Source organism: Varanus komodoensis, unplaced genomic scaffold (assembly GCF_004798865.1).
Source record: "Varanus komodoensis strain SLA01 unplaced genomic scaffold, ASM479886v1 scaffold39, whole genome shotgun sequence".
NCBI classification, from domain to species: Eukaryota; Metazoa; Chordata; class Lepidosauria; order Squamata; family Varanidae; genus Varanus; species Varanus komodoensis.
Window position 1 is genome coordinate 1,981,689 of NW_025335922.1, and position 26,687 is coordinate 2,008,375.

Sequence of the window (26,687 nt, forward strand, 5' to 3'; positions counted from 1 at the left end):
TTCTGCTTTTACACTTTAGTTGTTTTATTCTGTCTGTAACCTGTGCTAAATGTATATCTGAAAGCAGTAAAAACATATTTATAATACATAAGATTATCTGATCAGATTGCCATGGGACACTTTGTCAAAAGCTTTGCTGACGTCAAGATAGATTATGTCCATAGCATTCCTACACTCCATAAGGGAGGTTACCTGATTAAAAAATGAGATCAGATTAGTCTGGCAAGACATGTGCTTGATAAATCCATGCTGGAGTCTTGTAATGACTCCATTGTCTTCAAGGTGCTTACAGACTGACTTCTTTATTATCTGCTCCAGAATTTTCCCAGGGAATGATGCCACACCAACTGGTGTGAGGTTCCCAGGATCCTCCTTTTTGTCCTTTTTGAAGACAGGGACAACATTGGTCCTTCTCCAGACTGGTAAAGACTATAGTAGAAGAAGATCATGCTATAAGGCACCATTCTTTGTAAACTGATCCAAGTGTACAATTACAGTTGTCTAGCATGGACGATGCTGGCATGAAAGTGATGTGTTAACATAAGCTGAAAGCTTTTAACATTTCTGTACCCTCACATGAGGAGTTCATCACAGTGAAGCACATTTCTGCAGTCTATCAGTCCAAGCAGTTTGTTTGTTTGTTTGTTTCTATTCATGCCAGTGACACTAGTGTAAAAGAAAAAAAAATGGGAAAACTCATGGGCCAGGTGAGGGATTTATGGAAGTGCTGACACTCTCCCATCTTGGCAGATCTGAGAGGGGCTCTGTAGCTTGCTTTTGATTGATTTCCAGCATTTGGCTTCTCACAGTTTCCCCTGGTTTCTTTGAGGCTTCCCTGATGGCCTTAGAGCCAGGGAGGAAGCAGTAATCACCCACCTGATGTAAGAAGACTGGCTTCTTGCCATCAGGGTTAAATATAAGAAAGCCCTTGTCCTGCTTTGGCTCCTCTACAGAAAGAGAAATTTTTTCCTTTGGCACAGATTCTGCTTTACCAGGAAGGGCCAAAACATTGTCATCAAAGGCTTCTTGGGAAGATCCTGAAGGAGCAGCCAACGAATGGCCTGTAGCTTGGACCACAGGCTCTGATTTCTCCTGGCATGACCCTGAGCTTGAAAAAACTTCAGTGGGTCGGGGCAACTCTGCTGCCTTAGTACGGATAAGTGGCATCCCTTCCTTCGAGGCCCCTGCAGGGAGTGAAAGTGAAGAATCCCTCTCTTTGCTTATGGATAGGTCTTCAACAGCAATATAGTCCAGAGGCCTGGTTTGGCAGGACCTATTTGTATGGGGAAGACTTGGTGGCTTGTTTTCTTCTTTCTCCAATTTGCCACTTGCCGCTTGGCTTTGAGATATTTGTTGCCTTTTAGACAGTAGTTGCTTCTTTTCCTCCTGCACCTGATCACTGACAAAAGAGAATGAGTGTGTTTCTCCTTTCTCATGCCCCACAGGAAGTTTCTGGAATTGTAAGCATTTGGGCAGCTCCACATATTGTAGAAACCCTGCTGTCTCCTTCATATCCAGATGGGCAACATCCAAATCCTGCTGAACCTCAGGTAGAGAGGGCTCTGATCCACAGCTTATGTATGGACCATCAAAATCAAAGATCTGGGCATGATGAGTACAAACAGGTTGCTCTCCCATATTTGCCCGAGTCAAAAATTGGTTAGCTTTGGCTATACAAGGAAGTTCTGTTTTCTCCATATCCTGAGAGGCAATGGGATGTGGTATTATTTTCCCTGATCCAACCTGAAGACATTCCAAGTGGCCTACCAGCATTTGACTGCAGCAGAGAAAACAAATGAAGAATATCTGTCAGTAAAGGGAGATCATGAGATGAGAGAAATAAGAATAGGCTCCCAAGACCATGAGAGTCCCCATGCTGAAGGGTATACCTTAGAATACGAGACACCCTCCCTTGAGACAGAGGGTCAGATGGTATCCTCTGTTCTAGCACTCCTGTGCAGGCATGGGCAAGGATATAGGTAGGCCCCTGTGGGATGCTATACATGGTTGGTGAGCAGCATATGGACTGACGGTGCAAGTTCATTGAAAGGTGGGGAATAAATAATTTCTTCAAAATTAAAACCTAACAGAATTATTAGATTTCACATGGGGGAAGGGAGAAAGGTGAAATCAAAGATTAACAGTGCTATACTATGTATACGAAATCATACGAGAGCCAGTGTGGTGCAGTGGTTAAGAGCCTGGGACTGGGACTCAGACGATCTGGGTTCTAGTCCCCGCTCAGCCATGGAGCCAGCTGGGTGACTTTGGGCCAGTCACAGACTCTCAGCCCAACCTACCTCACAGGGTTGTTGTTGTGGGGATGAGCTGGAGAAGGAGAATGATGTAAGCTGCCTTGAGCCCTTTGTAGGAAAAAGGCAGGATATAAATCGGAAAATAAATAAATAAATAAATAAATAAAGTTCCACTGAATTCAGTGTGGATGCCTCCCAAATAAACATGCTGAAAAATCAGCAAAACAGTTAGTGACAGGAGGGAGCCATTTCACAAATCTGTTTCTCCTCAACTTCTGGACCACTTTCATAAATCTTTGGCCATTGTATCTCATCAACTGTAGGCACAGCCCTTTAATCTTCATCATATATTGCAGTGGTGAACAGCTTGTGGTCTTCCAGATGTTTCAGCTTGCAACCCCATGATCTGGGTGATGGGGCTGGAGCACATGGGAGATGCTGACCAAAATATCTGGAGGATCAAAACTTGCCCATTGATGACTTATTGCAATTAAACCTAACGGAGAGTAACTTAACTGAACACACAATCATTCCATATTTCAATTCACATCTGTTTCCTCTTCCTCCTCCTCCTCCTCTTGTTGCTTCCCTGTGGAGAATATTAGCTCCAAACCATGCACAAAGCAGGAGATGTGCGGTTAGGATTGCTGGCTTTGTTAAGCTGATTTTTAATCCAACAGGATTATTTTGAAAAGGGGGCAGAGGATCCGGATAGGCTATTCTTTCCATGTCCACTTCCTGAATGTAAATGTTCATCAAAAGTGAGGTACGCAGGTGACTGAGCAGGTACGCAGGTGTCCTGATCACAGTCTTCCCTGCACTGCCTTTCTATAATATCAATGGTTTCTAATGTGCATCATTCATGTAGTTGCATGAAGCCTCCGAATGTCGAAATTCTCTTCCTTGGCAATTTGTAAGAGTCCACCTTGTAATTCACTGATAGGGAAACCCATTCAGCAACTCAGGCTAAAGGCCCACCACGTTGCTGCAAATATCTCTTGGTTTATATAAGTTTAACTGCTGTGACTTCCCACAGAACCCTGGGAATCTTACATTGCATGGGGGCTGAGAAGTGACTAATTAGCTATTTTTCATAGTGTCATGCAAAACTACAACCCACGGGTTCTGTTTGGAAAAGAAATAAGCATTACTCCAGCTTGCATGGCAACCATTGTACCAAAATCAAATTGAGTGACTGGGGACAGACAAAGCTATCACCTACATTCAGGGGTTGTGTGTGGGTTGTCACTGAACTGTGAGTTGTTTTTGAAAAGTGGGTTATTAAGTGGTCTGAGCTCAGCTGAAATAATAACCATTGTGAACAAACCACAGTTCACAACCCAACAACAAACCATGGTGCCTCTTCATGGGCTATTCACTGTTAACAATCCATGGCTTGTTAGTGCAGCTGGTTTCAGGCAACATAAGCCCCATTTCAGCAACAGTTCAACAACCACACTCGACCCATACTTAACCCTTGAGCTCAACAACCACCATGAGTGTAAACAGGACTGTAGCCTCAAATTGTCCTCTGACACCTTTCTGTGTTCCAAGAATGCCTTGAACTAGACCAAACAGCAGGTCACAGCTATATACACTCACATCTCAGATAGGTTGGCATAGTCAGTTCCTTCGTCCTCTAAAAAGCACTGGCTACGGAAGTCCTGTGAGACATCAGGCAACTGCACTTCCTGAAAAGGAAAAAAAAACATGGGCAGATGGCAGCCACCCCTAAATGAATGGGGTTTGGGGCTGGAACAAAAGTGCCAGCATGTGTAATTCAAATTTAGTTGGCCTGTGTGTTGCATGTTTCCATGCCTAGCCCAAAATGCTTTTCATATTTATTATTATTTTGATTTGCGTACCAATACAATAGCCCATATCTGGGCTCTCTGTGTGGCTCACAATAGATACAATAATACCAAATAATATTTGGTATTCATTCAGAGCATGTCTTGTGTTGCTGCTTTCTCAAGGGTGGTCAAGTGTTTTCTTGGCACCTATATGCAAGGGTATTCACCCAGAGATACATTCTATCTTTTAAATTAGAATAGGCTTTTTTGGAAGTCATGAAAGCAGGAAGCATCTCCTTGCTTCCAGCTCTGGGGGAGGCTCAAAAAATGAACTCTTGTACTACCTCTGGCTGAGCATGTCTGGGCCTACTTTCACCTCCCAAGTTTCCCAGGGATAATCTGTACAAAGGTTTATTCTTTTCTATTGTACAGTGGAAGCATGCTGAGAATTGAGTGGTGTGGTGAAACTGATGGAGAAAAGAGAGGGCAGCTGCAGGCAAGTGTGACATGCAAAATCTGGAGAAAATTAGAATTTAGAGGACACCATACCTACTTGATTCTCAATTATCTGGGGCTATGGGCAAATCTCAGTTTAGAAGAACTAATTAAGAGGGATCTGAAAGGAAGCAGATGGAGGCATAGTAGAAGAACTCCAGTTAGGCCCGTGAACCTGAAGTTCTCCACTGCTTCTCTAGTGGTATTTGCTGTTTCAGGTTATGTGTCAGGAACTCTGCAGAGGGAGGTCATGATAAGGGACTGTAAACAGGTGGTAACAAAGTGATGCAACCTTGGATATATGAATATATTTTTACCTTTCCATATTGACACAAGTAGTTAACTGTGTTGATTTGGTGTTGTTTGTTTTAAATCTCTTGATTAGATTTCTTGCCATGTGCTATGAAGACTGTGAGTTTAACCATTGCTATGTGGGAATGTGTCCACACAGGTGGGGAATCTGTGGCCCATCAGATGATGCTGAACAATAATTTCCACCATCCCAAATTATTAGCCATGCTGGCTAGGGCTGATGGGAGTTGCAGTCACATGGCCTTGAAACTACTGCAGGCTAACAGAGGAGAAGGATATGGTTGTGTTTGCAATCCATTTAACTATTTTAGTAACTCTATTATTTACTAATTTTTGCTAGTTTGTCGGAATGCAGTCTCCTCTTTTCTCTTCCAAGCAGATCAGGACAAGACATTTCTAATTGCATCCTTTTTATGTTAAAGTAGGCCAGCCAGACTAGCTTTGTGATATAAAAGTATTCCAGAGGTCATTTGCAAAACACATCTGCCAGGCTAGGAAGCCAGCTAATTAAGGAGATTGCAGCTCATGCCAAGAATTAAATTCTAAACTGAATTCTTCATCTCTTCCCCACCAAATGGAATTAGTGCCACCCTCAGGGAGGTTCCCACTGCTTGTCATTCAGACAGCGGGAACACAAGATGCTACTCAGTCGGTCTGCTCTCTTGACCCCACGTCAAACTGATTATGTTGCATCCCTCCTGCTCGGGCCCTACCTATTTAAAAGTGTTTCCTTCTGAACTAGAGGTGGCCCACTTTTCAGCAGCCCATTGGCTTATCTCTGATCTGTTGGCTTTGGAATTTCAGCCAAGCGTTCTGACCCTGCCTTTTTTCCCAGTTCAGATTCAGAGTCTGAGAATGCTGCATTTTGGGATAAGTGAGCCTAGTGCCCACAGAGATTTGTATACTACTGAACATATTTTTAAAACTCTCTGAAAGGTAAGATTTGCAATAATTTGAAGATGGGGCAATGTCTACATGGCAAAAAAATACCTTTATTTATGTTTGCTAATTGCCAATGGATCTAGGATGAATGTCTGCCAAAGATATATCAATGCACATGTGTTCATCCAAGGATTTTTAAAAATTAGAGCTAAGTCCATAGTACTGGCTAGCTCTGGCCAGAGACAATGATGAAAAGTCAAAATGTGTTTGGCTCATTCATATTTTTTCCAGCTTTTAAAAATATATATATTTTCTTATTCATGTCCCAATTTTGTAATATCACAGCATTTAGCTTTTACTATTTTTACTTTATATATTGTACCACAATTTGTTTGGGATACAGTATTATTCTTATTACTGCTGGGAGTCCAACAACATCCAGAGGGGCATAAGTTCCCCAGCCATGGCATGAAGGGTTCCAGGAAAAATGCCTCTTCCCCCACTGGCATGAAGACCCAGGTCCTCCCAGTGGCAAAAGTTGTCCTCAGTCCTGCAATGCCAGTGCCTTTCTCAGGGTCCCCATGTGGGACCTCTGTGTCCCTTAAGCACTTCATGCAATTCTTCTGGGGATGGGCTGGTGGCGCTCCATGTACAGAAAAGGTTTCCTGTTCATGCATCACACATGGGCCCCTTTTTCACTTGAAACATTTGCCAAACTTGGGTCTGCAAATATAGTCAGACTACAACTCCCGTCAGCATTGACAATTGGCTATGATGACTACAAACAATAGGAATGATAGGTCAACAACATGTGGGGGCCCAAGCTTGGAAAGACCAAGTTAGAAAGTGCAGGCATTTGGACCACTTGGGGCCTTCTGGCTTCTTGGCCTGCTTCAAATCGCCACCTATCCATGAAACTCAGTGGGTCATCTGGGGCCAGTCCCCAGTTCTTAACTTAATCTACCTCATAGCATTGTTGTGAGGAGGGGGGAAGGAGTGGGGAGAGCAAAGCATGCCAAGTGAGCTCATAGAAGCAAGGATGTGCTATAAATGGAAGAAAAACTATGACTGAAAGATGCGGAGGTTCTCCTCATGCTTTATAGCTGAGGAGAACACACTGAAAGGGAAAGTGAGACCTCCCATTTTATCAGATGCTCTGATCTAGAGCAAGAAATACCTCTTGGAAGACAAGAAGATAGCTGGTATCTGACAACTGCAGTGAAAAGCTATAACCAGCCAACAGTCAGGATCCTTGAGGAATCTGGCTGATAGGATTTGCATATGAAACATATGTGCAGGCACCTCAAAGCTACATGTCTGTCAGCTTTTGCATTTTGGGAATGCTATGGTGCAGTTCTAAGATCAAAAAACACCAAAATATGCTCAATAATGCCTAGTTTGAAAGAAGGCACATTTTAAAATTGGTATTTAAATACAGATTACAGGTTCCTGCCAAAACAGGATGGATCAGCCTTATAGGTGAGTTCCAAATAGTTTGGAACCAATTGATATGAAAAGTCACTAGCACCCATACAAACCTATCCAGGCACCATGACCTGGATACAGAAATTGTATATAGTTGTCCTGCTTCGAGGTGTCCCTAAAAGATCCATCTGACTGGCAGGACTTTTTCAGAAGTGACCATCAGTGTCTGGAGCTCCTTGCTCACTGAGATGCATAAAACATTAACCCGGATCATTTTTAAGGAAGGCTTCAGAACTCACTTATTCTGGGCTGCTTCCCCTTGAATGTAACTGTTGTACAAGGAAAATATCCAAAGCCGCCTCTTCAAACAAGGGACCCCAGTCAGGTGTGCCAGACAGATTCAAAGATGCAAAGTCCAGTCTGAAGGAACTCTCTCTTACCTGAAAAAACCCCGCGTGTAGAAATGTCCTTGGAGGACTTGGGATGGTTGCTTCCCATTTTGTTTTCTTGCTGCCATGACAAACATAAGAGCAACTTTAATACAACCAGGCCAAGTGGAATTCCTCCCTCTGTCCCTCTGTCCTGTCAGTAGCAAGAGTCCATCCCTGCTTGGACAAAGCCATGCAAACTGTGTGGAAATGATTCCAACAGGAAGTTGCCTCTTATATAAGGAGCAGCCTTCCCCTATCAAGTGCTCTGGGTGTTGTCAGATGGCAACTCCCATCAACCTCAGCCAACACCCTCTGTGCCTGGGATAATGGGAGCTGTAATCCAATGACATCTGGTTAATCATCACTTAAACACCTCCATCCCATTAGGACTCTCCACAATACTGCTAAATGGTTCTAGCAGGAGCTGAAACTGGTGTGGAGACTCATCACACAATACAGTGACCAGTGGTTGCCCAGTGAGGTTTTGTGGGGTGATTTCCTCCAATCATATCCACCATGTAACTTGGCCCTCATTTTGGATGCTTAGAATGGTGCACAATAATATCTGAGGTTTTCCTGCCAGCAGCTGAGTAATCAGGCAAACATTCATGCTCTGCCTCTGAGATATGACTAGCAGCTTCTTTCGCCTTTGGCTTCCGTGCTTCTTTTCTTAGGAAACTCCTTTGGGTTAGATCCTGGCCATAATCCTATAGATGGGCTTGGAAGGGGACTAGGGGCAGGCCAAGATAATCAGAGTCATCAGGAAGAAATTGTGGCAAACCAGTTGCAGAATGGGGAGTTATGACATTCTGGCCTGTAGAATTGAGGTTCTAGAACCCTCCAGTCTATCTAGCAGCGCCCAGAGAAGATGAGGGAGCAAGGTCCATTTCATCAGCTCAGCTGGGAGAACAGCTCCATCTGTCTCTTCCTTCCCCTGAATTGTCTCCACTCAGGCTCATCATCGTAAGTGGAACTTAATGAATGGTTTCATTTTGCTCTTCTCAGTTTTGGAAGGGGCAGGAAATCAGGGATTTTTTTCTCCACAGGTTTCTTTCTTTGCCTTTCTATATGTTCCATTACACTACCACAATATCGTATAATATTACACAACATGGAATTGTCTAAATACAGGGGTCATTTATTCATTTATTTATACCACATTTTCCTGGATCTAGCAAAAAATTAAAAAGCAGTAAAAATGGTTGCAAAGAATCAGAGAGGCCCTGGATGGTGACAATGCTGTGCAAAGCACCCATATACTACTCTGAGTAAGGGATCAGAATTCACAGTACATCCCTCATGTAGAAAGGTTCATGGTAAGTATAATGTAGCTATAGAACCTAAGTCTGCCATTGAGACAGGGGGAGAAATTTATCCAGATATCTATCCCACTTGCAACTCCAACTTACCTGTAAAGATATTTCAGGCCATACCAAGTACCTGCCATCATCAGAATGATGGAGGTTGCTGCAGCCAGTAGAATAACCCAGGGAGGAAAAACTGAAACAGAAGGAAATCATGGAAAGAAAATGAAGAAAGATCAAGTAATAGGAATGTTAGGAACAGCTTTACCTGGAAATGAAAATTTTAATTAAAATCATAGCAGCAAGACTTTTGCTCCAGATGTTATTAAGGAAAGATGCCCAGAAAAAATGTGGGTGCTTAGCAAAGACTTTTGGATGGTATGACTGCAATGCACTCTAAGTGCACAATCCTTGACTGTTTAGACAGAAAAAGCCACATGGCTTCCAGCAACATGTACAACCTTCTGCCTAAACATGCACAGGATTTTACCCTAAAAGGGTGTGCCTTTGAAGACAGAAAACTGTGCAGCTGGACTGCTAATGGGAACCTGGCAAAAAGAATGCAGAATACTGAAACAACTGAATTTCCTGCTTCTGGTATGGCTCTGGACTCACTCCAAAGTGCTTTTTTTGACCTTCAGAACCCTCTCCACAGAAGTAGAGTGGGACAAGACCACATGAAAGCCCAAAACTTCTTTCACTACGGAATGTTTTGCCAGTGGGCACACTGGAGCGTGGGAGCATGTCATGGGTGCTTTTACAAAATGGCTGTCATGGAGGAGGAGGTACCCATTCACAAAATGTCTCCCCTGGTGGGCATAACCAGCGACAAACCATCCTTTCCTCAGAGGCATGCTGGTGCATCAGAAAGCAAAGTAAGCTCCCACATGACCTAAGTGTGAGGCAGAGGAGCCTGCACGCCAAAACTCAAAAACCTGCTTTTGAAATGCCAATTTTCTGCTCCAAAATGCCTTTTTTAGAGAAGGCAAGCTGGAGATGCTCCAATAACACTAACAAACACCACACCATACCAGAATGAAATGGCCAGACAGAACACAAGCGCAACATGGGCAAAACATACTGTTGCTCTGTACCAGGTGGAGTTGGAAGAGAGCCCTTCACTTTGCTGCAAGCCTGTGATGTGCCCAGGTAAAACTATGAAATTCAGGAAGGGAAGGGCACCTCACAGGTGCCAAAGGGGATGTCTGTGGGCAGATTTTTGTGGGATATTTAGATGTCAACAACTCTCAGGTACCATGGCACCATTTTCTGTTTCCACCGAGACTGTAAAACATCCTGGGCTAGCTTGATAATAATTAATATTCACTACATAATAGTCTGAAACATTAAACACAGCAGCCCAAAACCTGCTGAGACAAGAGGAAAGAGAATCAGAAATCTTTCAAGCATTTCTCCTTCTGAAGAAACGATACTACTGCTGGAGACCAAAAGAAAGCTGGTGCCCTCATTTGAAAAGCAACTTACCACTTTCTGTTGTCCACTCAGTTTCCTGACTCCACTGGCTCCATGGGCCATTGTAGGAAGGTGGAGTCACTTTTGTGCGCACTTTTGCTGTGTAGTGCGTGTTTGGTTCCAGAAGCCCGGGGAAGAAAGTGAAGCTCTGGTCACTATTATTGATAGATTGGGGCTGAGAAGAGAAAAAGGAAAATGTGAAAGAAAACAAGCTTCTGCTGCTATATTGCATTTATGTCCTCCTTTATTCCTCTTGGAAGAACCAAGGCAGCTTACAAGGTTCTCCTTGTCCTCATTTTATCCTCACATCAACATGAGATTGGCTAGGCTGAGAGTTGGTGATCAGCCCAAAGTCACCCAGTGAACTTCATAGCTGAGGGGTAACTAGAATCTGGATCTCCTGAGTCATGGTATCATAGAATAGTAGAGTTGGAAGGGGCCTATAAGACCATCAAGCCCAAGCAGCTGCTAGTGCAGGATCCCCTGCAAGCATCTCTGAAAGAAGGTTGTCCAGCTGCCTCTTGAATGCCTCCAGTGTGGAGACCCCACAACCTCCCAGGGTAATTGGACTGTACTGCCCTAACAATCAAGAAGTTTTTCCCGATGTCCAGCCAGAATCTGACTTCCTGTAACTTAAGACCTTCTGTGTTACTTAAGTAACTTCTGTGTGCCTGTCCAACACTCTTACCACTGTGCCACACTAGCTGTCCTAATACGCTGCATTCACCTACTGTGAAGTGGTTGAGTGCTGCTTACCTTGTCAGGTTTTCCTGTCTTCCAGTATGAGATTTCCCATGTCATTCCCATGTTTACGGTTCTGCGCCTGGCTTCCCACTGCAGTCTGTACCCCTGGCTGTTCAGCACTTTCACAGTCAGGTTATAAGGTGGGTCTAGCTTGACTAAAGACAAAGGATACATCAAGAGTACAGAAGTGCTGGAACACAGACAGGTACCTTATATGGAGTCAGACCAATGGTCCTTCTATCCCAATAGTATTGGCACTGACTGGGTCACACACCACAAGTGAGAGTTGTTTTTGAAACATGGGTTGTCATATACTCTGAAACCAGCTGCACTAACAAGTCATGACTTGTTATCCACGAACAATCCACAGAGTTGTGAACTCTGGGTTGTTACTCATGGTTTGTTATCTTGGTTGGGTTCAGATGACACACTCACATTTCACAACCCAGCCACAGTGTGGCAACCCACACTCAACCCAAACTTAAACCTTGAGTGTGGCCTATTGTGCTGTCTGACCCTAGTCACTGGCTGGCTGTGGCCCTCTGGAGTTTCAGGTAGGAATTTTTCCTGTCACACCTGCAGATGCTGGAGATCAAACCTAAGACCTTCTGCATGCAAAGAATGTGGGCTGTGGCCCTTCAGTCCCATTCAAGTGTTCTTTGTGTCTGTAAGTTCTACTATGCACATGGAGAGGAATGGGGAAGTGTGGCTAAGGCACTAGCTCTACCCGCCTTCACTGTTGCTGTCATTCCCTACACAGGGAGGGTGACTTTCTGTGGTGAAGACCTCGCTCGCTGAGGCTTTCGATATTTAGGACACTGAAATTCCCAGGAGAGCTGCCACACAGAAAGGAGGCTCCCCCACTGCAGGAAATTTCCTCCCAGGTGCAGAAAGAGGTAAGATGTGCAGGGGGTGAGTGATACTAGTCTACTCATTTCCACTCTTGCTTCTCACCTGTACAGCTCCTAAATGAAGAGAAAACCAGAATAGGGCTTTTTGCTCGTTCCTGTCTGATGCTGGACTGCAGCATCTTTGGTGCAAGAGGCTATGAACAGTGACTCCTTCGAAGAGCAAGTAAACTTATCATGGTAGTGTTAGAGTAAGCCCAAGCAACATAAGTGTGTGCCACAGATCCCCCGGTGACTCCATATGGCAAAGGGGCTCTGCCAGAAGCATCCTCTGAGCCAGGACTCGTGCGCTTTTCTTGGGTGCATGCACTCTGGCAAACAGCAGGGGTGTGCATGAGAGGCTAACTCTTTTGCTGGGACTGACAGCTCAGAATCCAAGGATGAGATTTGTACAGGGGAGATTGCCTGTTTGGGCAGGACTACAGCTCAGACTGAGAATGTGATGATGGTTGCACTGAACCTGGGTCCAGCCACAGAGCAAGGCCCTGCATCCCTGCTTGTGCCTGCTATGGGAGAGATTAGGTCAAGGGCAGCAGTGGGGCCCAGTCAACCCACCCATGGGAATGGGAAAGAGCAACAGCATCTTGAGGGAGGGGATTTAGAGATGGGGAGTCTATCGGATGGGGAACTCCAGCCTCCTGAGAAGTTGGACCTGATAGTCCACCTTCACAGTCATAGGGTGGCCTGCAGGCATGCCTGGTTCCAGATGCAAAAAGATTCCTAAGGAAAGCTTTGGGCAAAGAATGCCAGAGAGGGTTCAACTTTTCGCTTTGTGTATGCTCAGAGATTTGCGTGTAAAATAAAGACATTTGGCAAAGCAGTGCTGAGACTTGCTACTGGGAGGGAGAAGCACAGCTCACAACAGCTTCTTTCATCAGGGTAAATGCCCAGGTGGCAGCTTATTCATTTTATTGCACTAATAAACATAATTTATTATACTACAGGTTCTGCTAAATCACAAAAGCTTCAGTCATCAACCAAAGACCTTGCTGCTTACTCAGGCTTTAGATCAAATTTTCCTCTTTGCTGTGTGGTATAAATTGTTATTCATCTGCCATTGTTTATCTTTGCCTGATTAAACTTTTTTTAAAAGTTGTGCTGTTTTACTGCATTTTATTGTCTTTATACCACCTTAGGATTATTTTACAATGAAAAGTGGGTAAGAATTTTCTTAAATAAAATTAAGTCCCACCTTCCTTCCACCGTGTGATTCAAAGCAGCAGGTGTAAAGTGCGCTTCAGCTCTTCCATTGACTGACCAGATCCAAACTGTTTAGCTTCATCCATTGCTGCCCTGTGTGACTGCAGATTCTTGGAAATCTGTTTCATCTGCCTTTTAGTTGAGCCTCTGTTGGGTGCAGCCCTGTTATCTGTCTTACCTTAACATTAGTTTCTTTGGTACATTAGCACACTAGTGGAATAAGCTAGGAAAGACATTCAGTCAAGAGTTTGAATGCGTTCATATGCCCCTGTGAATCAAGACATGTAGCTTTCTAAGGGTTACTTACTGTGCTTTTTAGCTTCCATCACTTTTTTCTCTTCTTTTGGCCGTACGGTTACTTGGTATTGGCTTTGCCTGTTGGGGTTGGTGATGTGGATCTTACAGCTTTGCAATATGTAATGAGGGGTGACAGACACATTCTCTGTATGGACTGGGGCACATTCCTTCTCCCTGAGGATTAATCAATGCAACCACAGAGAAAAGTTAAATAAAACAGAAACAGGGCAAACAGGTTGGAGATGTCTTACTCGAAAGAAGATTACTTACACTGATCCTGGATTTTCCTTGTAAAAGAGTGTAAACAAGAGAGAGCTGGTGACCTCTTTCCTTGTCTCCCAGCTGCATTTTAGTTGATCAATGCCATTAAAATGACACTGGAGGTTCTTGGGCTGAGCTTCAACTTTACCATCTAATAAAGAGAAATCAGAAATCAGCCTTGCTTGGAGCCATGAGAGTTCGACAAAAGGAAACCCAGAGAGAAAGGATGAGGCGGATTTGAAAATGAGTGCTGCTGCAACTGGAGAAGATCTATCAAGTGTCAGACTAGCAGCTGAAGAAGACGAAGCCAATGGACACAACAAAGTCCATGACAGAAGTTGAGATTGGCCCTGCAGGTGATGCCAGCACCTCCAAAGTCAGCGAGTGGCTACTGAGTTGCTTGGCTCCTTCATGCACCACTCATGGGAACAGCACAAAGGTAAGGCATGCCCCTGCTATTTCCAGTCTGAGAATTTATTCACAGATTCATATGTTTATTGGCTAAGGAATACAACTGTTAAGGTTAAGGCCCCTAAAACTGTATTTTCCTGGTCCTTAACACATCAGGTTAAAACAGAAAGGTGATGGTGGGGTTGTTGTGTTAATTGACTTGGTTAATAAGATTACATATTCATGTAGTATATTTTTTCAATAAATATTTGCAAGTTCTTTAACATCCACCATTTCTGCTTCTTCTGTCTGTCTGCCCGAGGCACTTGAGTGAGTAAAAAGCCAATTCTGTTGCCCCGTGAAGTGCCTATATCCAGCCTTTCCAAATGGGAGAAGGACTTCAGTCACTTTGGCTGTTGCTTTGCTAACCTCCCCACTTTGGCATCGAGTTGATGTTTTTGTAAAAGAAACGGGGTAAAAGCTGTCTGTTGTAAGCAGTCCAGAGACAACAGCGATGGACGGCCTACACATTTTCTAAATAAATAAATAAAATGAGACATGGAACAGCAAACATACTTATGGGGCAATCCTATGACCTCCAAGCATCAACTGGGGAGGGGGGGGGCTTAGGATTCTGCTAAGTCCCTGCCCCAAGGTTCTCTGACTGTAACCTGTTTACCTGAAGCTTTATACCTACCCAGTTCCTACTGGTACCCTACCCTCTTTTACTCCCCTCCCCAGCACTTTACCTAAATTGCTGGAAATGATTGCCTAGATAAAAAGGCACCAGGAGAGGTCCAGTGGTAGCAGAGATGCCACAAGCACACCTCACCTTTGGACCCTGGATGTACTGTAAGCCTCTGAGTTAGAAGGCTTACATGCATCTAGGGGGAGGATGATAAGACTGCGCCCTTAAACCACTTTCTGAGGGTTAGGGTTAGGGCATGTGTCAAAATATGTTTGTGTCAAAGCTTATTGCATGTTGTGACATCAGTTCCTTCCCCTGAAGGTTTTACATGCAAACAACAACCTGTTTCCTTCTCACAATCCTGCCCAGCCCTCATTCTAGGATGATTTCAGTCTTGATAAAGTTTCATGGCGTGCTAACACAGAAGCAAGGTGTGGGTGCGAATGGATGGATCTCTTTGTTTCTGCTTCTCTCAGCTTCCCATTTTTCCACTTTTAAGTTCAGCTTGTCTGGAACTTAGGGGATGTCTCCAGTTTTGAATTCAGTTCATCCCAAATTTTGAAATTTTGGTTTTAAAAGGTCATAGAAGTGTTCCAAAGCATTTTTGCAAATATTCATCTAGTACACTCAGTTTTGTAGGCATGTGTTTGGGGGAAATGTGCACAAAATGTGCATGAATATTCACATGCAAGGTTTGGAATGAACCAAATGTACAACTGGAAAACTTAGAAACCAAGCCAAAACAAAACTGACACCTGTACTCCAGGATTTCCCTCACTTCTGTCAGTTTGATTTCAAACAAACAGCTAGGACTTTGCAGAATTACCTTTTGGTGTTTTCCAAGTAACTTCAGAGCTCCAGTCACTGTACTGGCCAACAAGACGGCTGCCTTGCCGCAGTTTGCTTCGGACACGAGCGACGTAGGTGCTGCCAGGATCAAGTTTCTCATGGGGAAGAAAGCAACTGGTGGCATTTGAGACCCACAGGAAGGAAGAATTCTGTCGACAGAGGGAAATAGTGGGCATGGAGAGGGAAACACAGGAAATAATGAAAACATTTCCATAGCCACCCAAAGCAGAAACCTGTTCTTAGATGACAATTATTTATTTTTCTGTCTGTTGTGCAGTAATTGTAAAGGAACATGGGACATTGCCTTATACCAAGTGGGATGGTCCATTTAGCTCAGCACTGTCTACACCAGCCTTCCTTGGTTGCGTGCCCTCTACATAATTTGGATCTCAGCTTCCACCAGTCCCTGCCAGCATGACCAATGTTCAGGAATGCTGGGAGCTGAAGGACATGAGACTGAGAAAGACTAGTCTGTACTGACTGGCAGGGGCTCCCCAAGACATCAGGCAGAGTCTTTCCCAGCACTACCCAGAGGTACCAGGGACTGAATCTGTACAGATGTACTGATTTTACCAAATCTACTCCACCTGGGTTTTGTCATGTCTATTTCATTCAGCTGTCAGCTCATTGGCAGAATCAGAGGAGTTTTTTAAACCAGAATTCCATTCTACTTAAGCCAACTCTGGCTGACTTTTGGCCAGTCACTGACTTATAGGCCAACTACCTCACAGGGTTGTTGTGAGGGTAAAATGAAGGAGGAGAATATTTGCCACCTGGTCTTCCTTGCAAGAGGAGAAATGGCAGGATATGCAGATAATAATACATATTCAAAATAAATAAATGCAAAGAAAAATGTTGCCATCACTGTACAAAATGGTGATAGATACCTTCCAGTATTCCCAATCCTTTTTGTAGGTTACTTGAAAGTCCAAGACCCCATCAAGCCAATGGCTTCTACTTGTTCCATCACCTGCTTCCCATGCCAATAGAACCTTGCCTGATGTATCATGAATGCCTAGTTTCTGGGGTGAAGGAGGCTGGACTGAGAGAGTGAACAAAGAAAAACACAAGTTAACCTCTGCTTATATGGAAAGGCCTAGCTTTGCCTGTGGTGGCCAGCAATTAAAGAGAGCAGCACTGTTGTGCTTTGAGAATTGTATGCAAAACCAAATGTTGGCAGAAATGGGTTTCCATACCTTTCTATCTCCTAACTTGCATTTGCCAACATTCCATTTTCTGCCTGTTATGAACAGTACAGAAGCTCTGGGCATCTGGCTAGTGTAGCCATGCATCCTTCTTTAATAAGGACAGTTGCCTATTTGAAGGGCAGCCTGGTCCAAGTCCACTTTAAGGATAAAGAGCCATAAGAAAGCAGAGCCTTCAGGCACCTTGAGATTGTCCACCAACAATTAGCACCCAGACCGCAGGTACTGGGTAAATTGGTATTTCTCAATATGGTGAGATGTAATGCATTTCTATTTAGATTATAGTAAATTCTAAATTTGTAAATCTCCATGCAAATTAGCATATGTGTCACTAGGACCCAGCTGGGTGAAGGGGGAGACATACATCTCCAACACTTCTCCACCAAAGTATCTTGTACAGCACTAAGCCTGACATGTGTTGTGGGGTAAAGATAATTTTGGTCTGTAGCATGGGCAGGTAATTTGCAGTCCTCCAGATGTTGTGGTGGACAACTTCCATCAGGCCTAGCGAGAAGAGCCAGTGATGAGGAAGGAGGGGAGTTGTAGGCCAAAAAACATCTGGAAGTTAAGTTGGCCACCTCTGGTCTATGACAGTTCCACAGTCCTGGTAAGATAATCTGTCCAACTATCAGTTATTAGGGATTTGTGACAGGACTAGGTATCTGCTTTCGTACTGTTCACCCTCCTGTCCAACAGTGTGGCCAGGGACTTCATGACCAACATGTCAAATTATCTCTGACTCAACAAATACTAGGACTGGTTTTTCCTTACTGGACTGGAGAGGATGATAGCACATGGGGGACACTGCCATATTCCTGGGTGACATAAATACATACAATTGTCGAAGAGGCTGACATTCAGTTGGACTTCCAGCTCTGATTCTGGTTTGAAAACAAACGTATTTTCCAAATGCACGATGAAAATGTTCTGGTTTATACGGCAATTCCAATGTATCTGAGAGCCTTCTTTCTGGGAATTGCACATCATACTGGTGAGGTTCCTACGACCACTGAAAGAACATGGTTTTATTTACTAACTAGCAAGGTTTTTAACAACTAGGCCTGTTCCAAGCCTTTCTTAAAAGCAGAACAGATCTAATAACACTTTGGGGCCAAAGTCCCAGGGAATGGTGGTCTGATGGTGGATACATGATGTGGCTCCAGTCTAGAAGCTAAAGAGTGGTTCTGAGAGCTCCCTGGATCATATATCACTTTGGAACGTGACTAGGTTCAGACAACATGATAATCCATACTTGGTGATTGAACATAGGCTGAGTATGGATTGTTGAACCAGGGGTTGTTGTTAAAAAGTGGGTCATTCTGCTGTCTGATCCTAGCTGAGATAACAAGCCATGGTGAAACCACAGTTCACAACCCAATGACAAACTATGGGTTCTCTTCATGGATATTTCATGGCTTGTTAGCACAGTTGGGTTCAGATTACATGATAACACACAACCCTTCACTGTGGGTTATCATGGAAACCAATCTGAGTACATAACCAGATCAGAGCTTACACACATCCAAAGGGCAGCTTAGCTCTGTTTACAAAGACCACTCCACCATGAAGGGTATAAGCAACTTTACTGGCACTCTGTTGTATACTTTCCATAGCATCCTATCACCCCCAAATTTGGCATGTAAATCATTTCCAGCAAGACTGAGGCTAGGACCATTCCATTTTTCCCCCATGGTTGAAATAAGCTATTTTATTTCTCCTGCATTTTGGATGGCAAGACAAAATTCTCGGTGGGTAGATAGGTGAGTAGGTGGCAGGGAGAGAATCAGAGCCATATTCAAATGCAGTGAGTCTTCCCACCTATATTAACTTGCATGAATGAAACATTAACGAGCCATTCTGGTCTGGCTGACAAGTTTTCAGCCTTTAGGTTATTATGTTAGGGAGGAAAGCAGAAAAGGAGAGCAAGACAGAAAGATGGACCTATTAATAAACTTCAATGCAAGTTAGGTGCCACTGATTTGCACCTGCTATCCTATCCCCAGGTGAGTATGGCAAGACAGATGTATGGCCACATTGGCTGCTAGTCTAGTCAGTTTTCAAAGGAGATTAGAGCAAAGGTATATAAGTAGTTATTAAAGTATATTATCTTGCTATCACACCTAAATGGAACCTGCAGAAACTAATATGATGGATTAGATACTTGGAGGAAGAGAAAATATATGGATTAGCCTTCCCCAAGCTGGTGTAGTCCTGATGTGTTGGACTACAAATCCCAGAATCCTCCAGTCAGCATAGCTTTCTGGGGAATTCTGAGCATTGACCTCGAACATGTCTAAAGAGTGCCAGCTTGGGGGTGGCTGCTGTACGGAATAACTGCACTCGGGTATGCTTTGCTTGGAAGGCACAAGATGGAGGAAAAGATCAGCTGAGAGGCATTGTGAACACAGGCGTAATGGTGAGCCAGAAGCACTCTGCGCATTGTGCCTGAACAGAGAGCATATGTATCTATGTTTGTTTGTTTGTATAATTTCAGAAAAGGGGAAGATCACAAAAACGGGGAAAGTGAGTTCAGGCTAGTGCGCTGGAGGGTTATCGCCACATCTCAGTCTCAGTCTTTTCTTGATCATGGCACTTCCTCCTTTTCCACCATCACCACCATTTTTCCTTGCTTCCTGTTGAGCCCACATGCAGTTCCTCTTTCAAAGGAACATGCAAGAGGAAGGCAGAACGAAACACTACAAGATCATCTTCTGGAGGAGAGCAAGAAGATTGCTAGCAAACTTGTCCCTTTTTCTCATGCATCACCAGTATTCGTGTGTGCAAGAGGTGACATGATTGCATGCATTCTCATTATATGCATCCACTACACAACTAGAATACAGCCGGAACACACACAGCTGTGCATGTATAGGACTTCCTTCCCTGATCCAGGCTATGCTATATACCAGGGCTTCCAAACCTACAGGGAAAGCTATTTATTTATTCATTCATTCATTTGATATCCCACCTTTTTCCTTACAAAGAACTCAGGGTGTCTCCTTCTCCTCTTCTCAATCTTATCCCCACAACAACAACCTTGCAAGTTAGGTTGGGCTGCGAGTCTGTGACTGGCCTAAAGTCACCCAGTTGATTCCATCGCTGAGCGGGGACTCGAACCCAGACCTCCTGAGTCCCAGTCCCATGTGCATGCACTACACCACACTGGCTTCCTTGTATGCACATGGGCTTTCTGTTGATCCCACTTCCCAGCACTCTATGCATTTATTTACTGATCATACATATGTCCAATAACAACTTGGGATAGGTAGGAATTTTGTTTGCTTTGGTTTTTTATAAGAATTTATCAGCTTTCTCTAATTTCCATATAAATGAAATGGAACTAACTTAAGATTAAAGAAAAATAAAATGTGGGAGAAACCCAAACTGACAGATTCATCCTTTCCTGCTGAGGGCTTTGAGGGCTTAGTTCCTAACAGTCCGGATTTGAATCCCTGTACATTCATCCTTGGTTTTGGTGCTGGATCATCTCTCTCTCTCTCCCTCCCCTCTGACAGGCCTTTCATCTTTCACAGCTAGGTGGCAGGTCAGGCCATCAAGGTCCTCTCCATGCTAGGAACAGCTCTAACTACTGACTTTGGACAGAACAGATGGGTGAAACTTCATTTTAGCTCTTTGCTGATAAGGATCTAGCACATGGTTCAGATATCTTCAAAAACAGGATAGAAAGAACTTGAGATTTATACAATTCAGTCTTGGAGAAGGCAAAGCTGATAGATTCTTCCATCCCAAACTACAACAGATTCATGTTCAGCAGGTCTGTGTGAAGATGCACTGGAGGGGAAATCCTTCTTTCATCTTTCTTCCAGGGAGGGATTTCCCCCACTCCCTCTCTTTTTAGCTGTTTTTCTACAGTCCCAGTGAGAAACAGAGAACAGAAGCCTGATGGCATCTCTGCACTGCATCTCATAGTCATGTCAGGGGAACTTACCTAATACCTTAAAAACAATATTTATTCCCCAAGCCCAGCAGTATCTCTTCTGACTAGCAACACCTCCCCAGTATCTCAGGCAGGCCTTCACATACCACATGCTCCTTTTTAATTGCAGAAATTAGGAACTGAGCCTAGAGCCTAGAACCTCTGGTAGGCAAGGCACACACTCTTCCATTAAGCTATCGATAACTCATCATGCAATCAACCACAGTGTAGTTGTGTGAAAGCTGCTAAACAGGGTGGAAACAGCAACACAGCATTATCTGCTCTCCCATCAAGTTATAATCATCAGACTGAAGCCAAACTGAAGACAGTGAAACTGGTACAGAATGGATACATAAGCTTGTGGTGCGGGTATGCCCTGCACAGGAGGCAGCATCTTGGGGGCTTCTGTTTAATTCCACTCGCTTTCCTCATGCAGGGACAGGGATCTTGAGTAGCATTACTGCAACATTAACAGTAGGGATGAAGGAATCTCTCAGTTACAGTTTCTTTCCTCTTCCCATCTCCCCAATCTTAAATCAGATTTTCCCTGTTTCTACCTGAATTTGGCATTTTCTTTTTACAGTCTGTGTAAAAATTCAGTGGCATTTTTGTGTGCATTTCTCCTTCCACATACATTTTTGCTTGCATTTCGTTCAATATATTCATTTTTACAAGCAGGTTTCCTTGCTAATTGAATCTTAAATGCTATTTACTCTAATATAAGCATTGCTGTGCATGTTTTTTCCTAACATATGAATGTTATACATTTCCTTTGTTTGAGAACTCCACAGCAACATTCAGAAAAGTGTCATTTTCAGAGGATAACTGCTTTTTCATTTGCATATGAGTCCAAAAGCACAAACTTGCATAAGTTCACCTTAAAATATGAGCCCAAATCGCTAGCCAGCAGAAGCACCTTGAGTAGCCCTACGGGAGAAGCCCGTTCTCTGGGAGCAAGTTTAGGGAGTGTCTCAGGCCTGCCCTGTCCAGCAAGCGTCCACATTACTCGACCCTGGCTCAGCCCTAAGCACTCACAGGTTGTCCGTGTGGAAAAGGCTCATCTTGACCATGTCCCGGGCCTCCTGTTCTTCCTGCCATGTGCAGGAGGTGTAGGACTGGTAGTCTGTGGAGCAGCGGAGGCTTTGCATCAGTTGGCTCTCTGAAAAGGAAAGGAGATGCCTCTGAGGATGTGAACAGCACCTTGTCAGGGAAGAACGAACAAGGGATAAGTCGGGAGTAAATGACCAGTGAATCCCTTGCTTGTCGTTCATGAAATGAAGGAATACCAATTTTCCTCTTTCTGACAGTCACAGTTTTGAGGTGGCAGGAGCGAAGTGTGTGGGGGCATTTTCTCCAGGCATGGTTGTTCTGTGCAGTCAAGTCATCTCTGACTTACAGCTACCCTAGGAATGACGGCCGTTCCAACTGTCCTGCCTTGGACAGCCCATCATCATGACTGTGAACTCAAGGCTGAAAAATATGACTATTCACTATCCCATTATCTTCAGGTTAACTCCCTGTCCACCAAGATACCAGTAGCCCATCTGAGCATAAGTTCAGCAGGAAGAAAGCATTGCTAAGTTCATTGTGGCTTATTCCCAAGTCAGTATTCATGAGGTTATAGGCTTAGGATACAATCCCATGCATCTTTATTCAGAAGCAAACTCTGTGTTTTCAGTGAGACATACTTTCTAGTGTTTAGGGTAATGGTTTAAATTTCTCCCTTTCACATGGTTTATTTTGTGGATATACACCAAGTCCAAAGCCAAACAAAATCAGGTCACTTCAGTCTAGTTCTGTTGGGGAAGAGGCAAAATAGGCCTTCAGAACCAAAAGGATCAGGGCTTCTCCAGAACAAGACTTTGCTCCCAATCCATGTTTCCTATACAACCCATACTCACACATTTTAAGTGTCCAGGTGGTGTCTTTTGACTTTGTTTCTCTAAATGCTGCAGGGGACTGGGGAAAATGTGCAGCTGAGTGACCAACCAATCCACCTTCTATCCCTGGGACACACCTTAGCAGCATCTCCAATCTCTGAGCTTTGTGGGAGGAGAAGAGTGGGACTGTGAGATGACCACATGGTCATCCAGGGCCATCATGCTTTCATAGGAAACATGATTTCCAAGCTTCCAGCCGCCAAGTATTCAGAGGAATCTTTGAATAGAACCTCCATATGTACAACGGCAAGAGTATGCACAGAGGCTCTCTGCCCAGCTGAGAACCAGGGTTCCTGATCCATTGTACAGATCCTGCACACATGTAAGTTGCATGCACATCAGATCTGCTCAGGGAAGTGCCTGAGCATGTGACGGCTGGGTCAGGGACAGGGGGCTTACTCCTACTTACCCTACTCTGCTCTACAGGGCCAGTGCATGGGCAGTGTTGTATGATCAGGGCTTATCCCAGACACAGTGGGGGTAGAGTGAGCACTTGCCTATGGCAGGTCCCTTCAGGGAACAGATGGAGTGCATTTCCATGTGCATCAAACGCTCTGCCTTATTTCAAAGTACAGTGTTTTATATTTCCACTTTGGAGCAAATGCCAGCCACCTGCATACATAGGGAACAGTAAAAGGTGCATTTCAGGCCACCAGATGGGTACAGGCCAAATCTTCCCTGGGTTACTTCAGTGCCTTGGGTCCATGGTTCAAATCCGGCTGTTTTGGGGTCTCAGTCCAGCTCTCCAGGGTTCCCAGATAGCCAAACTGCATTCCTGCTGACCACGTATAGCTTGGGGCTTTCCAAATGATCACAGGGACTTTTTCCATCCTAAAAAGCTAAAATGCCTTCCTAAGTTACTAAATTTAAGAACTTTCAGTGAAACTATGTGGGTATTTTTGCTATTTTGGATCTGTCCTTTTTTACCCTTTCTTCCAGCTCTCCACGGGAATACAGTCCTTAAGAGCCTCTCCAGAATTGTATTTGACAGAAAAACTGACTGATTATTGCAATCACCCCTTGTCTAGTATAATGGTTGGATTTTTCCTCCTCTTTGGTCTGTCCCAAATTGCAGCCTACTGTATTCCATAGAACTTCATTTTCTGAAAGCCTCCCACATTTCTACTTCTTGGTGTGACCCACATGGCTCTTATCAATGGTGCTCAACTGTGTGTTGACCAATCTATTCGGATAAGAAACCAGGCAACATGTGCACCAGAACACAGTAAAGCAAAGGGGAAAGAGAGGAAGAAAAGGAAGAAAAGAAGAAAGAGTGGGGCATTTAATTGAAACTCACGCTGAGCTTCCATGACGTAAGCAAGGCAACTCAAGGTCAGGACAACTCTGTAGAGCTTCATGTTATTCTAGTCTGTCTTCTTGTCTGATTAATTTCTTGTGTTAATTCTGCTGAGTGCAGCTGATGACCGTCCACCTTCCTGGTGTCTTTGTAAAATTAGCAACTGTTTCTGAGGCACCTGCTGAACATTGGAATAACAGTATTCATAATAAAAAATGGCAATCAAACCCCTTCTCGGAGTTGCTCCTCATCATCTTGCCTGTTCACCTGCCTCTCACTCTGACACACACAACTGTGGTGGTGAGAAAAGGTGCTCTAGTTGCCCTCTATCAACATGTTCTCTGGCTGCTGTCAGAGTGGCGATGATCAGAAGGAAGATGAGGAGCAGAGCAATAGCAACCACTGACTATGGTGAGAAGAAGGCTCACTGGGACAGGAGCCACACTGCGGGTGCCTCGCCCAAGGGCCTGCAAAATCCTGAAGCTGGCACTGAAAGCCAGACTCTCTGTCCCGGTTGCTGCTCCCTCCAGAGAGAACGGCTCTGGGGTCTCTTCAAACAGACAAAGAACTTTCATTTTTATCGAGACTCGAGAGAAAACTCCATTGCATTAGATCAGACTCCCAGTCTCACCACATCTCCTCACCAAGGAACTTCCCTATATGAAGCCCAGCAGACAGAATTCCACAGACTCTCAGAACATAACTAGACATGTCACGGGTGAGCCACCTCATGCAGCTGTTCTAATGTCATTCTGTCCTTATAAGCAGCTCCGTGGGTAGACTGGCGCCATGATGAATGAACTTAGCCATTCCACCCACCCCATTTTCCATCCCCCTCCTGTTGAAGATCCTAGCAGCTACAGAAGGACAGGAGGGAGGACCCAGGTGATTATTTTGTCCAGCATCTGGGGCTAATAAAGCTAAAGTAGGAGAGTACCCTGGCACAAAGCTGCTCTTCTTTTTTTCAAAGAATCCTGAATTTCAACCCCACAGCCCCAACTGAAACTAGTCCCCCAGTTTGTGAGGTTGCTTTAATTTACGTTTTCATTTTTAAAGATGTCAGGCGAGCCCATCCATATTCTACCACTTGAGGAGAAGGAGCGTGCCAGATGCTGTCACAATACAGGCAGTCTTCAGGGCCACCTCTCCCACCATTCCTCGGAAAGGCCCATTCTGCAGCAGAAAGGGGACACAGCCGACACTGCCTGAAAAGGAAATGATGGCAGTGGTAGTCAATGGTCCTCCCAATGGCGGATAGTAGTCCATGGACCACCACCCCATCTGATCTGCCACTCACAGTGGAGGTCTCACCTGCCACATACAAGGAACACTCCGATTCCATCACAGATCCTTGCTGGCACATCTTAAGGCTGGTACCCAGATATGCATCATAAACCCAGAAGGGCACATGTCCCATTCCTGCACTTCACTTAGTGCAGATGAGGCCTATGGACGTGCATTCATGTGCAAGCAGACCTTACCCTTATGATCTGCCACTTTTTTCCTTTGTTGGCCATTGATGGATCACACAAACAGGGCTAACTCCTGTAGCACAAGATACATTTAAGGCAGGAGTGCGCAGTGTTTTCTGGCTTGAGGGCTCCATCTGGGGTCTGCTGGGGACCCATAAGTCTCCACACACTTATGCACATGGAATTTTTACTAGTTTGGACATTATTCTGCTAAGCAAGCAAAGCACTGTTCAATTTTATTCATATCTACTGAGATGTAAGCCCCCATGTTACAGCTTTCAAGCATGCAACACACAGCTCAATTCTAGGCTTGTCTACTTAGAAGTAAGCCACAGAATAGAATAGGGGGGGATTTTTAAAATTCAGGCCTCTATTTTCTACTTGGATTATTGTTTTAAATAACCTGCTCTTTAAATATCTTTAAATTGTAGAGGCATTTAAAGAGCAGGTTACTTGCAGTTTAAACATCTTTAAATCACTCTCATCACTGACAGGAGATAAGATCAGGGTCTCCCAGTTTAGGGCTTGAAGAAAGCCTCTTCCACCTCCCTGCATCAACCTGATCTCTCATCAGCTTAGGTATGTTCTGCTCTTGCCCAAGACATTGTGAAGGGCAGAATATAAAAGCTTTAAATTAATTAATTAATTAATTAATGCAGGAATAGGAAATGTAGTGACATCCAAATGTCTTAAACTGCAATTCCCATCATCACCAGCCAGTCTGGCCAGTCAAGGGTTATGTTATCTTAAGCCCAAAATATCTGGAGGTAATCCCAAACAAATAACCACAATGCCCTTCCATTCTGTGATGAGTTTCTTTACCTGGGTGATGGACACCTCTAGAACCACTAGAAGGTTCTGCCTCTCAGACTTCCTTTGAGGCCAAGCAGTGATTCAGGAATCCCTCCGTTCTTCATTCTTCATTCTCCAGATACCAGCACTGGTATAAAAATCAGACATTCGGAGCCAAGAGACAGGATTTTCATGGAGCAAGCACTGACTCTGTTTCGAGTTTCCTTTTGTCTGTTTCTATTTTCAATTTCTTCATTTCAGAAAAAGGAAGTTTCTTTTTCATGATAGCATCTATTTCACAAGAGCTGTTTCCTACCTCCTAAGAGAACTGAAATAG

The 26,687-nt window shown here is 44.1% G+C and overlaps 1 protein-coding gene across 1 annotated transcript; it reads right to left on the reverse strand.

Annotated features, from left to right (window-relative positions):
- Positions 1 to 286: 286 nt before the first annotated feature.
- Positions 287 to 26,585, reverse strand: CSF2RB (colony stimulating factor 2 receptor subunit beta). The gene is made up of 15 exons (XM_044441264.1): positions 26,381 to 26,585; positions 25,127 to 25,291; positions 24,087 to 24,267; positions 21,885 to 22,008; positions 17,749 to 17,921; positions 16,595 to 16,749; positions 15,685 to 15,856; positions 13,790 to 13,931; positions 13,530 to 13,693; positions 11,127 to 11,269; positions 10,383 to 10,545; positions 9,003 to 9,093; positions 7,603 to 7,672; positions 3,858 to 3,946; positions 287 to 1,777 (listed from the first exon to the last, which is right to left on the reverse strand). The coding sequence occupies exons 3-15, from the start codon at positions 24,145 to 24,147 to the stop codon at positions 697 to 699; spliced, it is 2,628 nt and encodes an 875-aa protein (XP_044297199.1). The 5' UTR covers positions 24,148 to 24,267; positions 25,127 to 25,291; positions 26,381 to 26,585; the 3' UTR covers positions 287 to 696.
- Between the last annotated feature and the right edge of the window lie 102 nt (positions 26,586 to 26,687).